Source organism: Pipistrellus hanaki (genome assembly GCF_964339955.1).
Source record: "Pipistrellus hanaki genome assembly, chromosome: 11".
NCBI lineage: Eukaryota > Metazoa > Chordata > Mammalia > Chiroptera > Vespertilionidae > Pipistrellus > Pipistrellus hanaki.
This window is the reverse complement of record NC_140513.1, coordinates 4852556-4867651: the sequence shown is the minus strand read 5'-3', so window position 1 is coordinate 4867651 and position 15096 is coordinate 4852556. Positions and strand designations below refer to the sequence as shown.

Below are 15096 nucleotides of genomic sequence, written 5' to 3'. Positions count from 1 at the left end.
CTGAATGGAGGGATCAGCTGGGATGGGGTGCCAGGGCAATGGGGGTGCTCAGGGCAGAGGCACGGGAAGCTAAGGGCCTGGGCAGCAGTCGGCCCCTGTCCCCGCCGCTCTACAGCACCCCAGGATTTCCCAGACAGAAGGTGGCCATGTCTGCTCCCACCCACAGCCGCCATGTGTTCAGACGGAGGCCACCCCCTCCTCCCAGCCTCCGCCTGTGCCCGCGGCTCCTTCTCACCCAGCAGCCCCTGCCTTCCGTTAACATAACACTCAGATCCTGGCTTTTCTCTGCTCCGGCCCCAGGCGGGGCCCCAGCTTCACTGAGAGGAAGAGCCAGGGTTCTCATGGCATGTCCACCGCCCACCGCCTCTCCCACCCCTGCTGACCGCCCTGCTGACCGCCTGCTCGGGCCATGCTGGGCTTCTTGCTGTGTGTCACACACACACACACACACACACACACACACACACCCGCAGGCCTTTGCACTTGCTGTCCCTCTGCTGGAATACTTTCCCCCTGACATCCACCGAGCTCCCGCCCACCCGCAGGCCTTTACTAAAATGCCCTTCTCGGCGAGGTCCCCCTGGCCACCTACGAATGTGTCCCTCTCCAGGCGCCCGCCTCCCCGCCGGGAGGAGCACGTCTGACGGCTGTGGGCCTGCCTCAGGCGCTGTCTCTTCTCACTGTGCCTCCGCTCCCCAGGGCAGGGACGGAGACCTGCCCTCGGCAGCGGCAGGCACCCTCTGCTCAGAGCCTCCTCTTTGCCCCAGGGTCAGGGGAACTCCTACGCAGACTTCAGATCGCAGTTTCGCTGGGAGATTTCTAGAACATTCTCCCTCCAGTTGTAACGAGCAAACCAGGAATCAAAGCTTTCACTTCTGAACACTCAGCTCCATTAATTAATTAGCTCGTTCCGTCTTTTACGGATCTAAAAGGCACATCCCCACTAATATTAGTGGTGAAACCAATTAATAAATAATAGTGACAACTGAGCCGAATCAGTCCCATTCATCAGCGGCATTCATTATTTAAATAACCAACCCCTTTAATTGCCCATATTAACTGATTTGTTCTGATAAACTGATACCGCTCTGTGCATATATTAACTTAGTTAATTGGATTAATGAGCGGTAATTAAAGCCAATTACCTTTCATTCCCCTGGTGCAGGTTTAAGTCTGGGCGGCACCTTCAGGACCGCCATCCTGGCCCAAGGAAAGGGCACATCCCACCCCCACCCCCACCCCACCTCTGTGCCCCCCCTCCCCGAGGCAGAGGAGGGGCTGCCATCCTGCCCCACCCGGGCCCCCCTCCCCACAGGCAGCTTCGCCCTCTGCCCGCTGCCCTCTGTCTGCCCCCAGCTTGTCCCTGGGGCCCCGAGGCCTGCTCAGACGCCCTGAGTGGACACTTCCCCCGCCGCTGCCTCCTGCTCTTGGCTTGCCCTGGGCCTTCCCCTCTCTGAGGGTCAACGTCCTCACCCTGAGAGTGACTCATTACACCCGTCTTCCCAGCAGACCAGAGAGAGGGAAGGGTACGAGGTTCCTGAGCCCGCGGCTCCTCTCTCTGCCCCAGCCCCGCTCCCCGGAGCTCTCCCATCCTGCCCTGGGGCGGAAAGATTCTTTCCTGCCTTCACCTTGACCTCACTCAGCCCTGGCCGAGAAGCAGCACTGCTCTGTGCTCCTCATGCTTAAAGGCCCCGGGCAGGGGGTCTGGGGCAGAAAGCCCGGCTCTCCGGGGACACCCGGCCACCGGGCCTGTGGCATCTCCTGCCAGGAAGACTCTTGGCCTTAGCACCCGCCCTGCCCACCAGCTCTAAGACGGGCCCCCGCTGCCCCGGAGACAAGCCTGTCCTCTCCACCATTCTGCACTCCGGCTTCCGGCCGGTGAGCTCCCCGCAGGAGGCAGAGAGGGCGGTAGCCTTGTCAGAGGGCAGAGCCAGGACGCTGAGCTCTGAGTCAGAAGCTGCGGAGCAGAGCTAAGGGAGGGTGGCTGGCTGCGGCCCGAAGGCCCGGGTCCGGAAGCCCGTGTTCTGGGGAGGAGAGGGAGCTTGGGACTTGACCCAGGACGCACCACTGAGCAGACCAGGTCGGGGTCCGCTCTGCTTTGTCCCCCCGATGAGGCGGTCTCCCCAGAAAGCGGAGGCTGGTCCTGGAGGAAGGGGAGAAGCTGGGGAGGGGACGGCAGAGAAAACATCCATCCAAAGCGGAGCCAGAGCCGATGTCAGGATAGAGCGTCGGCCTGCAGACTGAAGGGTCCCGGGTTCCATTCCGGTCAAGGGCATGTACCTTGGTTGCAGGCACATCCCCAGTGAGGGGTGTGCAGGAGGCAGCTGGTGGATGATTCTCTCATCGATGTTTCTAACTCTCTATCCCTCTCCCTTCCTCTCTGAAAAAAATCAATAAAATATATTTAAACAAACAAAAAGATAGGATGTCAGTCAGTGGGACTCTGAGCTGCTGATGCATCCCACCCCTGTCCTCCCAGCCCTCACCCCGTCATAGGTGGCGCCTCTGCAGGCGGGGTCCCCTGAGGGCTCCGGGGGACGTGCCTCGGTGGGGGCGGGGGAGCCGTTCCCACAGCCGAGGCGTCCGGGGGTCTCGGGGACTGTGAGAAAGTCTCCACAGGAAATGAGAGCCGGGAGCAGCTGGCCCCTTCGTAAGACAAGGACCAGCCGCCCGAGCCGAGGAGCCTGAGCGGCCGGGCCCCCAGCCCCCTCCCCCCCCCCCGGTGGGTAATCACTACCAGATGCCCAGCAGCTGACGTCACCCGCAGGGCCGAGAGGGTCGTGGGACTCCGGGGAGCACTGGGAATCCTGGACCAGAGTCAACATTCCGGGAGGAAAGGGGGGAGCTGGCCCGCTCTCAGTGCCTGGCATCGGGCTGGGGTGCAGCCCCGGCTCCCCCAGGGGGTACCACCTCCTCCGAGTCTGTTTCCTTCTTTTTTTAAAAATATATTTTATTGATTTTTTACAGAGAGGAAGGGAGAAGGATACTTAGAAACATCGATGAGAGAGAAACATCGACCAGCTGCCTCCTGCAGACCCCCCACTGCGGATGTGCCCGCAACCAATGTACATGCCCTTGACTGGAATCGAACCTGGGACCCTCCAGTCCACAGGCCGATGCTCTATCCACTGAGCCAAACTGGTTTTGGCCTCAGTTTCCTTCGGAACAGCCCTAGGGATGGGGGTGGAGGGCCGGGTCTCTGTGGGGAGAGAGGACAGTTGGGCGGGACCTTTGCAGTGAGCAGAACTGCACTCAGATCCCTCAGAGGAGAGGCCCGGTCACCCCAAGTCCCAGCGGCGCCTCCTGCGCTCCGGGCCGGCAATGGCCGCACAGCCACAGCAGGGCCTGCGGGGCCTGGCAGGCCTGAGGGTCCCGGCACCCGTTTCCTCTCCAGCCTGTCTCCTACCTCCTCTCCCCAACCTCCCCACCCACCGCCTTGTTCTCAAATATGTCAACAGGACCCCACCTGGGGCCCTCTGTCCTTGCCTCCCCTCGGCCCAGACACTCTCCCCCAGAGAGCAGGAGGGCCGTACCTCATCCTCTTTGTCTGAGCGTCATTTTCTCAGAGAAGGTTTTCCCGGCTAACCTTCCGAGATTGCCACCGCCGGCCGCTCCCCCAAGACCGAGTCCCTTATTGGTAAACCTTCCTTCCTAACGCCTTTCCCCTGGACGGTATACCTCGCTTTCCCGTTCCTCCTGTCTCCCCCACCGGGGACGGGCTCGGGAGACCAGCCCACCGCTGCCTCCCCAGGACCGGAATGGTGCTGGGCCACAGTGACATCTCAGCAAAGAGTCAAACTACGAAGACTCCAACTCCACTCGCTGTGTGATCTCAGGCGAGTTGTGACCTTACAAAACTCAGCGTCTTCGTCTGCAGACGGGGCTCCCGAGGTCTCTCCCGGGGGTGATGGGAAGCCGTTTGAAATAATGGTAGAAACAGCGCTGGAGCTTTTTACTCGCAGGCGGTCAGACGGGGCCTCGTGGTTAGGAGCTTGGGTTTGGGGTCACATCTAGGCTCTGACACTTCATCTCTGCGGTCCCAGGAAAACCCCTTCCCCTCTCTGAGCCTCAGTCCCCTCACTGATAAAATGTGGCAAATAGGAGCCCCCCACCACCACCTCACACACACACACACACACACACACACACACACGCATGCGCGGCCCATGTGGCAGACAGTGCCCATTGGGAACTCCGGACAGGGCCTGGCCAGCTATGAGCCAGATCTCCCTCACCTCTGCTGGTGTCCCGGCCTGATGATCCCTGTGTGGGTGTGGGTGTGGGTGGGGGTGTGGGGATGGGGATGGGGGTGGCTGTGGGGGTGGGTGTGGGTGTGGCTCTCCCTCCCCTCTCTGGGCCTTGGGTGTCGGCGGTCTCTGGCCGGGCTCTCTCCCTGCAGAGGGCGCTGGGCTGGCAGACTGGGCTGACACTCCCCTAAGGCTCTTCTTACCCTGCGTGTCGGCCCCTCCCTCCTTCCTCCTCATCCCATGATCTCACAGGGAACTGGCACCAGGAAACCCCTGCAGCCTCACCTCTTCCCCTTCCTTCCTTCCTCTGCTCCAGGTGCGCCTGCTCCCCCGGGTGGGGGAGGGTCAGCCAATTAGGCCGCTCTCTGGGCGACCCCTGCAAACACCCCTTGGGATCCAGTTCGGGACCCCCCCATGGGGCCCCCTATGGGAACGAGACCTCCTATGGGAATGAGACCCCAGTCTTGCTCAGTGACCGTTCTCAAATGCCTTCCTCCCCAAGTTGGCTGGATCCTCAGACACCATCCCAGGCCCATCTGGGCTTCTGGGGAGACTGAGGCCCAGAGCAGGCAGGGCGAGCCTGAGGTCACACGGGCTGAGCGGTGCTCCTGACTCCGCGGGCACCCGGGCCTGGGCTTCGGGGCTCCTGAACGTGCCCAGCAGTTCCTGGCCTCCTCCTTGGCTGAGAGGCAGCGTGGGACACTGGGTCCCGGGACACAGGAGGGCTCAACCTGACCTGCAAACCCACCCCTCGGCCCCCTGGACACTCCAGACGATTAGAGGCCGAGGGGGCAAGGGGAAAAGAGTCTGTTTCTCTGACAGCTTAGGCCATGCTTGATGCCAGAGGCACGGCCAGGACCCCCAGGCTCCTGCCACAGGGGAGGAGGGCCGGGTCCCAGACTTGGCATTCCCAAGGCTTCTCCAGAGCATCCTTCTCCGAGGCCCTGGCCCTGCTGGAGGGGAATGGGCTGCCCAACCCTAAGGGCACAGGCAGGAAGGCGGAGTTAGACCCTGGTTCTGGCTTCACTACTGTGTCAAACCGGGCCCAGCACACCTCTCTTCCCTCATCTGTAATTTGGGAACTATGTAGTGTGTCTCTCCCCGCGCTGTTCTGAGGAATAAATGCCCAACTTGTTTCGAGACAGAACAGGACAGAGTCACAGCAGAAGTCCCTGATGCTACGCCAGCACCGGTTTGCCAGTTGTGCCAGGGGCACGGATGTCCCCCCCTCAGACCACCACGGTCCCGCCAGCCCTCCCCGCGGCCCGCTGGTCACTCACCCTCTGGGTCCTAGCGGGGGGCACCTCCGGCCCACGGCAGTCATGGCTCCCCCTTTGCAGCCTGAGGACCTCCTCAGCCCAAGGGCTCCCTCCTCTCTCAGGCCACCCAGCTCCGGAGCCAGAGCAAGGCTTCGGGGGCGGGGCCTGAGGCTCAAACCACGCCCCACCACCCCCCCGCCCTCTGCCGGCGCCGCTCCGCCGGCGGGGAGGACACGCCCACCAGGCCACGCCCCTCCGCCTCCGGCCTCGCCCCGCCCCCTCCCCACGCCTGTCAGCGTCCGGGGCTGGGAAAGCCACGCCCCTGACACGCCCCCTCCCCGTCCAGTCCCTCCCCTACATGCAATCCCTGCTCCTCCACGGCCCAATGAGGCTGAATTCAGGAGGGAACGGCAGCGCACCCTGGGTGGGTCGTGGGGCAGCCAGGGATGGTGGAAAGCATTCCTTTTATTCATCATAAATGTAAGCATTCCCGTTTATTGTTTGTGGGGTGCCAGGCACTGTGCTAGGATTTTATAAGTATATTATTCTTGAATTGTCACCACAGCCTTACAAGGTCGGCGTCAGGCGGGTCTTAGTTCAAATCCTGACTCTGTCCTTGGTTAGATGTGCTACCTGAGGGGAGCAGACCCGCCCTCTCTGAATCCGTTTCCTCAAATGGACAGAACCTATTCTCTCCCCCCAGTTTTGTTTTGTTTTTTCCTTGAAAAGTAATTGAGAGTGGGGGGCTAAGCACAGTGCCTGGTTTGTAGTGGGCGCTTGGTTAAGGCGGTTTACTTAGATGTGTGTGTGTGTGTGTGGGGGGGTGTTCCTCTCCAGGATCTAAGAGCAGGAGACGGGAAACCCATCCCTGCAGGTCCCGCCCTCACCTTCCCCTGGTGGCACCTACCTGTCTGGGGGTGCATTCCTGGGGTCTGTCTCCTCTTCTGTGTCTGCCCCGGGGTCCTCAGGCTCTCTCACAGGGCTGGCCTCCACTGCTGAAGGGCTGGGTTTCACCTCTGTGTCCTCCGGGGGGGCTGCGGTCTCCCCCGCCTTCTCTTCGGCTGCCTCCATGGCTGGGGGCTCAGGCAGGCCTGGGGGGTCAGGCAGTCCTGGGGGCTCAGGCAGGCCTGGGGGGTCAGGCAGGCCTGGGGGGTCAGGCAGGCCTGGAGGGTCAGGCAGGCCTGGGGGGTCAGGCAGGCCTGGGGGGTCAGGCAGGCCTGGAGGGTCAGGCAGGCCTGGGGGGTCAGGCAGGCCTGGGGGCTCAGGCAGGCCTGGGGGGTCAGGCAGGCCTGGGGGCTCAGGCAGTCCTGGGGGGTCAGGCAGGCCTGGGGGGTCAGGCAGGCCTGGGGGCTCAGGCAGGCCTCGGGGCACCGGGTGGGGCTCAGGGCCCGCCTCCCGGGTCTCCCGGGCGGCCTTTCGGTTCTGAGACTTCTTGAAGCTGGGCCGGGGCATGGTGCCCATGTGGCTGTACATGTCGCTGGACCGGGCGTACGCCGGGGGGCTCTTGGGGACCGTCACCATGTCGTCCTGCGTGGCCTCGAAGATTTCAGGCGTTAGGTTCGGCCGGATAGTGGCGGGAGCCAAGGACCGTCTCAGGGTGAAGGCCCGGGGGAGGTTGGAGAGACTCCCAAAGCCCTTGAACTTGAAGAACTCTGGCAGGGGGGAGAGAGGGGAAAGGAGTGAATGCAATGGCAGCGGCAATAATAACAGATACGAGGTGCGAGGTGCGTGCTGTTGACCCTGAGGGTTCCAGGAGGGCAGGCAGCCACTCAGCCCGGGGCTGGAATCCCTGCTCTTCCCCACCCCTGCTGTGCAGCCTTCCTCAAGGCACTTGACCCCTCTGAGCTCCATTCTCCACATGAGTAAAACGGAGAGTATGACACCCACCTCTTACAGTCAGTGGGAGGATGGAAGGAAAGCATGTAAATGACATGCTTACCGTGGTGCCGGGCACACAAATGTCCTCAAGAAGTAATGAAGGGGGGAAAGAAGTAATGGAGCCGTAGCCGGTGTGGCTCAGTGGATAGAGCGTTGGCCTGCAGACTGAAGGGTCCCGGGTTCCATTCGGTCAAGGGCATGTACCTTGGTTGCGGGCACATCCCCAGTAGGGGTGTGCAGGAGGCAGCTGGTTGATGTGTCTCTCTCATTGATGTTTCTACCTCTCTATCCCTCTCTCTTCCTCTCTGTAAAAAAATCAATAAAATATATATATTTTTAAAAAGTAATGAAGGGGGAAAGAAGTGATGGAGGTGCAGGTCATGATGGTGACGATGCTGCTGATCGCTATGATGCTCTGCACGTGTCAAACTTGCAGCACGCATCTCCTCACTGAGTTCTCAGCACAACCCCACAGCACAGCTGAACCCCCCGTTTTCCAGATGAGGACACTGAGGTTCAGAGACGTGAAATGAACCCCCACCCCACTAGTTGCACATCCTGCAGGTGAAGTTGCATGTGTGTGGGCGTGTGCACGTGTGTGTTGCATGGAGGGGGTGGGTGTGTAAGCACCTGGGGTGAGGGAGAAGCGAGAAAGGGATTGTCAACAGCCTGAGGGTCCCAGGCCCTGTGGTTCTCTGCTTCCTGTCAGCTGAGCCCGGTCTAACCCAGGCCGCTGTGCTCAGTGCTGCTCGGGTGATACCATCTCCTCGTTTCTGCAGGGGTGGGGGGTGGACTCCTCCTTCCTGTCCCCAGCGCTGGGGCTGCCCCTTCTCGCAGCGGCCACCATCTGACCCCCCGTTAAACACAAAGGGGAAAATTCTGGCATCTCCCACTTCCTCGGCACCCTCCGCCTCCTTGGTCCTCACAAGCACCCTGCCATTTAGATACGATGCCTCTGTTTGACGAGAGAGGAAACTGAGGCCCAGAGAGGTCACACAGCAAGGCTGAGCCCGAACGAAGGCCAGTGCTTCGGGGCTTTCTTCCAGCCCTCCCCGCCCCTCACTGGTATCAGCCTCTGCCCCTGACAGACTCAGAAAACACTAGCGCTCTGCCCTCAGAGAGCTCTGCCCGGGGCAGGACTGAGCCACCAGCAGAGGGAGGCCTCCTTCTCACCCCGCTGACTTGTCTCCTGGGCACAGGAATCTGGAGGGAACAGCAGTGGGGCAAGGAGGGAAACTGAGGCCCCGTCCGGGGACATGAGACTGAGCCCCGGTCTACAGCCCCACAGGATCTCAGGCAACTCTCTGGGTCTCGTCTCTTCATTGTGGAATGCAGCCATAAGCCTTGCCCTGGACTCACACACACACACACACACACACACACACACACACACACACTGGCTGTCAGGTCAAAGACACCAGGGCCCGGGGCAGGCAGAAGCCTGCTGGGTCCAGGAAGGGGCTGACTGGGGGAGGCAGCCATGGGTGGGTGTGGCCCTTCCTTGAGTTGCTCTGGGTCCCAGGGTCCCTGCCCGTGGGGACATGGGACAGCATCCCGTGGCATGCACACACACACACACACACACACACGCACACGCACACGCACACGAACACGCCTGCCCTATCCCAGTACTTCCCAGCTGAGACCCCATGAGGACCAGGTGTAGAGATGGAGTGTGTAGCGGAGATGAGAGGAGAGACTGAGTCAGGGTAGGGAGAGACAGGCACACAGAAGCACAGAGATGGAGAGCCACGCCGGCCAGAGAGAGAGAGAGAGAGAGAGAGAGACCCTGGCCCAGAGTGATGGAGAGATGGGGACCTGGGAACCCAGAAGCAGAGACCTCCAGAGAGACAGACATGGACCGAAAGAGAAACAGGAAGGAGACGGAGCCGCGGAGAGCAGATGCAGAGAGAGGCTGAGATGGAGGGCGGGCGGCGGGAGGCAGGGCGGCACTCACTGAACTTTCTGCTCGCCTTCTTGGGCTTCTCCGTCATCCTGTCAGCCGGGCAGGGCTGCTGGCCTGCGGGCAGGAGGCTGCTCGAGCCTCTGGACATCGATGCTGCCTCCTCACCTCCCCTTCCCCTTTCTCACCCTCTCACCCGCTTCCTCTGTGTATTTTTAAACCAGTGAAACTCCCACAGCCCTACCCTCCCTGCCCTCTCCGCAGGGGGCGGGGGCTGGGGCCTCCCTGAGACCAGCCCCCGTGGGCCTCCGCCTTGTCCTCAGCTGGAGGGGGGGCGGGGGGGCAGAACACAAGCCCGTGGGACCGGGAGGTCTGGGGAGCAAACCACTGGCTCTGGGAACCGAGCCCGCTGGGCTGGGGACCGCTGGGGACCTGCCAACAGCTGTCAGGGGTCTGGTCTCTGGGCCGGGAGGGTGCAGGGAGTCAGGCCTGCGCGGAGGGCAGTTTATTCTGAGCCGCCTGGGGGTGGACTGGCAGCAGAGCTAGTGCAAGCCCTGGCCGGCCTCTGTGTCCCGGTGTGATCGGGCTGAGGCGCTCACCTCCCGGAGCCGTTTCCTCCCTGTGAGAAGGTGCTTGCGATGCCCACCTCAGAGTCCAGCTTGGTGCAGAGCCTGGCGCTACACTGGTGCCCAGCAAGGCATGCTCACGCCTGTTCAAGCCACCAGGGGTGCAGTGGTCATTCGGTGCACCCCAATGATGGTACAGAAGTGGGGAAACCGAGGCACAGGCAGGCAGAGGGGTCGCCCCAGGCTGTCCAGTGTGTTGGTGGCACAAACTGGGTTACAACTTGCCCTTTCGAGTCCCTTAGCCCACAGCCTGGAGCTTTCCACCGCACAACCCGTGTGTGTGTGTGTGTGTGTGTGTGTGTGTGCGCATGCGTGTGTGCGTGTGTTTGTGTGTGTGCGTGTGTTTGTGTGTGTGTGTTTATATGTGTGTGCGTGTGTGTGTGTGTGTGTGTGTGTGAGCTCTCACAGGCGAGACAGAGATGAGGAAATGAAACCCCCTCAACAGGTGATGAGGATGGGGGGGGGGCACAGACCACGGGCTTCAAGGCCTACTTCTGTGGGCCACACACACGTTACCGGAGCCTCTGAAGCAAACATGTCAAACTCACAGGCTAACACGGCCCAAATGAATAAGGTTTAGGTGTATGTGGGCCGCAAAAAACAAACAAACAAAAGCTTCCATTTTCATAGAAACGTGGGTTTAGTTCGATAGAGACATGCTGAATACAAAGGGCTGAAATAAAGGAGTCATCATTAAGGTAACATAATAGAACATTTTAATAAAAATTAATGTTTTTTCTTGAACATTAACTTACCAGACACTAAATAACTGCACAGATTAATAAGCGTCATGCAATGCAAATAAAGCTATTTTTCTTGTTCTCCAAAAGCGAAACATTTCCTGTTGCACACATGAAACCAGTCAGTACAAGACTAATGACGTGGCCATCGGCTGCTAGAATATTCGTTGCTGGTATTAGTGGAGAGAAATGGTGCACCTGTGTATAAGGCATATAAGGGAGATGAATGCAGCATGATTATAGTAACCAGTCAGCAAACATTGTAGTTCATTATTAATAATTATGTATAACAGGATATTGTAAAAATCAAGTTATGACATTTTTATTAAAACGTTTCTTACATACCATCATATTGGCTGGCCACAGAAATATTCCTTGTTTGGGCTGCGAGTTTGACATGCTTGCTCTGAAGCCTCAGTCGCCTGATCTCTAGAATGGGCACAAATGCAGGATAAGCAGGCAGCCCACAGGTGCAACCCACAGTGGCGTGGCATTGTTATCCAGGCCTCTGGGGCTACACTAGGGCTGTGAGAAAAGAAACACAGCCCACGGGGCCAACACGCCAGCCAGGCATGGAGCTAGAAGCTTCCACTGTGAGGCATATCCTGGTACTGTCCCATTTCACAGATGAGAAAAGCGAGGCTAAAGAAGAGCAGAGACTAGACAGACATGCAGGCGCCCTCGCTCCCAGGCTGGTGCCCCTCCCATTTCTGGGTTGGGAGAGGGGCCTGTGGCCTGGCTGAGGGTCCTTAGCTTCTCTCCCAGGAGGCATCCCAGGGACTCGGACTCCCTGCTGAGACCGTGGCATCAGCCAGTGCTGGCTTCCCGGCCAGGCTCACTCTTACTGTGTGATCCTTCCTGTGTGAGCGGACCTGACCGCTCTGGGACTCAGTTTCCCTATCTGTGAAATAGATCTCACGGCTCCGACGGCCTGGGGTGGTTGGGTGAAAGCCCAGGCCAGCACGCTGCAGCTTCAGCACACCCCGGCAGTTGGTGCTGCGGGCCGGGAATGGGTCAGGCCGGGAAACCCCAGCCTCAGGCACACGGTGTGAGACCCCGGGGTCCGGCCCCCTCGAGGCTGTGTTGGGGGTGGGGTTGCCTTGTCAGTGCTGGGGGCCTGGCGCCAGGGCAATTGCAACATCCCCGGGAGGATGAATGGGCTCAGTGTGGCGGCCGGGCTGAGCTCAGAGCCCCCTTTGTGCTGCCTCGAGTGGCCGTTGGGAGTGCGGCTGGGGACCTGCCGGCGGGTGGCTGTCCCGCAGGCCCTCCTCAGCCTGTGTGGAGGCCAGACACACTCCAGACACCGTGCTCCCCGCCCTGCGGCCTCGGCCGGACCACACCAGCACGCGGCTCCCGTTGAGTCCTGCAGGTCTAGATGGAGCCTCCGGGCCCCGGGAGCCTGCTCCGATGGCCGTCCCCTCCCGCCTCTCCCGGGCTGGGACTCAGCTGCCTGCAGTTTGGCCATGTCCTGTTAGGCCTTCAACTTCACAGTCAAAGGCATGTGACCCAAGCAAACCTGAGTTCAGACCGCACCCACATGACCTGGGGTGTGTCAGTCCCCTCTGAGCATCATTATCCCCATCACTGAAACGGGACAGATAGAACACCTCTCGCATGTGGCAATGAAGTAAAACATATACTGAGTGTCATCGTATGACTTGTGTCTTTTAAAAAATTTTTTTTATTGATTTTTTACAGAGAGGAAGGGAGAGAGGGATAGAGAGCTAGAAACATTGATGAGAGAGAAACATCGACCAGTTGCCTCCTGCACCCCCGCCACTGGGGATGTGCCCGCAACCAAGGTACATGCCCTTGACCAGAATCGAACCTGGGACCTTTCATTCTTCAGACCGTCGCTCTATCCACTGAGCCAAACGGGTTTCAGCTGACTTGTGTCAGTATCCGCGTGCTCCGGACAGACCTCGGGCCCCCCAGAGGAACTGGTCTTATGCATGCACCGGCTCGGTGCCTGCTGCAGGTCTCCGCAGATTCCTGTCCCGGCTGGCCCCTGGCGTCTGGTTTGGGGGGGCAGTGGAGGGTGATGGTAAATCACCCCAGCCTGTGAGAGGACCTGGCTTGGAATCCCAGCTCCCGGCTGTGTGGGCTTGGTCAGGCCACATCACTGCTCTGAGCCTCAGTCTCCTCTTCTGTAACTGGGGCCCAAAATAGGAACTTCCTAAGAGGGGTGCTGTAAAGTTCTGGGGGTACAACCCATATCCGCACAGGGCCAGGGCCAGTCAGGACCCGCCTCGTGGGGCAGAATGTCCGGGTGGTTTAGGGCTGTGGATACCACACAGCCGTTCTCGGTCCTGTGCCCCTCTCTCCGGAGACCCCTCATCTCCCGGACATACCAGCAGCCAAAAGCAGCCCATTCCATGAGCCAGTCTCCCCCTTCCCTCCATACACCCCCACCCCCCCACACACACTGTCCCTGGTCATGGGGAGAAACAGAGGGTCCAGGCCAGGGTCTAACAGCTGGCCAGTAGCTCCCTTTCCTATCCCGTGCCTCAGTTTCCCTAATTGTAAAATGGCAGCCAGACCAGAGGCTCTCTCAGAGCCTGGTCAGTCAGCAAACGTTCACTGAATGCTGGCCCCGTGCCTGTCCCACTGGCTTAGCGGATCCATGGAAGCAGAAAACGCTTCCCTCAAACCAACAGTCAGTGAAAAATCCTCTTCAGATAAAAGCTCACTTCTCTCTTCCTCGGAGTGGTCTGGAGTCCCCGCCTCTGAAGGGCCTCTGACCCCTCCTGCCACCCTCCTTCCCCGGGACAGCCTGGGGCACAGGCCCCGAAGGGAAGTGACTGGCAATGTTGGGGTTCAGGCTGAGGCGGCGGGGTGGGGTGATGACACCACCGGAACTTTCGCTGAGGCTTCTGCCCACAGGATGTGACTTAGGGAGGGCTGGTGGGAAGCAGGCAGGGGCCTGGCCTCAGAGCCTGCGGTGAAAGCCACCCAAACCATGGCAGACCCGGCTGCTACTATCCCTCCAACACCCATCAGCATCCAGGGCCCCCCTCCTGGTGCTGGGCCGTGACTGTGCCCTAGCTCCACCCCCAGCCACACGGGCAGGGGCCTGGCATGGGTGCGTGCTTGGGGTTTGTGCCAGACTGACCTGGTTCAGTGTGGCCCCAGGCCGCTGCTTGGCCCTGGCCAGGGGATGGCACCTCTGAGCGTCCGCGTCCTCGCGTGTACAATGGAAGTGATAAAAGTGCCCGCTTCCTTCCTGGGTGAGAATGGAGGTGATTCTCATAAATTGCTAAGTGTACGGCTCGGATCACTTATGTTCCCTCAATAAATTATAGACAAAACCGGTTTGGCTCAGTGGATGGAGCGTCGGTCTGCGGACTGAAGGGTCCCGGGTTCAATTCCGGTTAAAGGCATCTATCTTGGTTGCGGGCACATCCCCGGTAGGGGGTGTGCAGGAGGCAGCTGATCAATGATTCTCTCTCATCGATGTTTCTAACTCTCTATCCCTCTCTGTAAAAAAAAAAAAAAATCAATAAAATATATTTTTAAAAATTATAATTACTACAATTATTTTCTCCCCTCTTGCCCTCGCCACCCCTAATCTAGCACGGGTCTGCTTTCTAAGGGTGTGCCCCTGAGGCTGTCCCCAGGCCACACCCTATGTCACTCGACAGCTGGCTCCACACTACCCTCAGGAGAGGGCTCCCTGGCCCTCACCCCACCCTCAAGGCCCTCCCTGGAAGCCCCCCCCCCCCCCCCCCCCCCGCCCTGGCCCCAGAACAGAGTCTCTTGGAACCCCAGGGTCACCAGACCCACTCCTGCCTCCTCCTGGGCGGCTGCTTCAGGGCCTGGAGGGTTTCCTGCAGGCCAGAGGGTCTGGGGAGCAACCGGGGGAGCGCGGCGCTGAAGGCAGGGAGGGCTGGGAAGTTAGGAAACAGGAGGTTGTGTGGCCACGGCCCAGGCGGGGAGCTGGAACGAGCCGCCAGTGTCGCAAACGGGCTTTCCCTGAAGACAGTGGAGGGACGTGCGTGCAGACTCGCCTCCGAGTGATCTGGTGGGTGCTGTGAGGGGGAATGGCGGAGAGGCCAACCGGGAGGCCAGAACTAGCCCTCCGTGGACAGGGCCTGGAGAGGAGGTACCGAACAGCTTTGCTGGGCTGGTGGTAGAGTAACTAGAGCTGGAGGAAGACTCACGAGGCCCTGGAGCCAGGGAAATATCAGAAAGATGCTGAGGGGGCACAGGGTCCCGGGGAGGCCCTGGGTCAATGGTGGCTTGGTGTCTGGCATGAGGGCAGGAGGCCTCCCACAGACACCATTGCTGCCTTCCTGGCCAGACTGAACAGCCTGGCCCAGGGGAATCCTCTTCACACAGACCAGGGTGAGTCCCAGCTGTTGCTCTGTGCACTTGGTTGGACAAGTCACCTCACCCCTGAACCTCAGTGGCCTCTTCTGTAAAATGGGTTTGTGATAGGAGGCT

General features: G+C 60.1%; 1 protein-coding gene and 1 long non-coding RNA gene across 4 annotated transcripts in view; one reads left to right on the top strand and one right to left on the bottom strand.

Moving 5' to 3' along the window:
• LOC311629888 overlaps positions 1–1237 on the top strand; it is a 9889-nt gene extending 8652 nt beyond the window's left edge. For both annotated transcript variants that reach the window (XR_014796283.1, XR_014796284.1), the window contains exon 3: positions 1166–1237. This is a non-coding gene — a long non-coding RNA (uncharacterized lncRNA). The remainder of the gene's footprint in view (positions 1–1165) is intronic.
• SH2D3C (SH2 domain containing 3C) overlaps positions 1–9491 on the bottom strand; it is a 29054-nt gene extending 19563 nt beyond the window's left edge. The window contains exons 1-2 of one of the 2 annotated variants that reach the window (XM_084898340.1): positions 9342–9491; positions 6414–7158 (exon numbers count right to left, since the gene is read on the bottom strand). In XM_084898340.1, the coding sequence (XP_084754466.1) occupies positions 6414–7158; positions 9342–9438 (842 nt within the window). In that variant the 5' untranslated portion in view covers positions 9439–9491. Of the gene's footprint in view, positions 1–5527; positions 5637–6413; positions 7159–9341 lie in introns of those variants that run through there. The other variant, XM_084898341.1, reaches the window with a different exon arrangement.
• Between the last annotated feature and the right edge of the window lie 5605 nt (positions 9492–15096).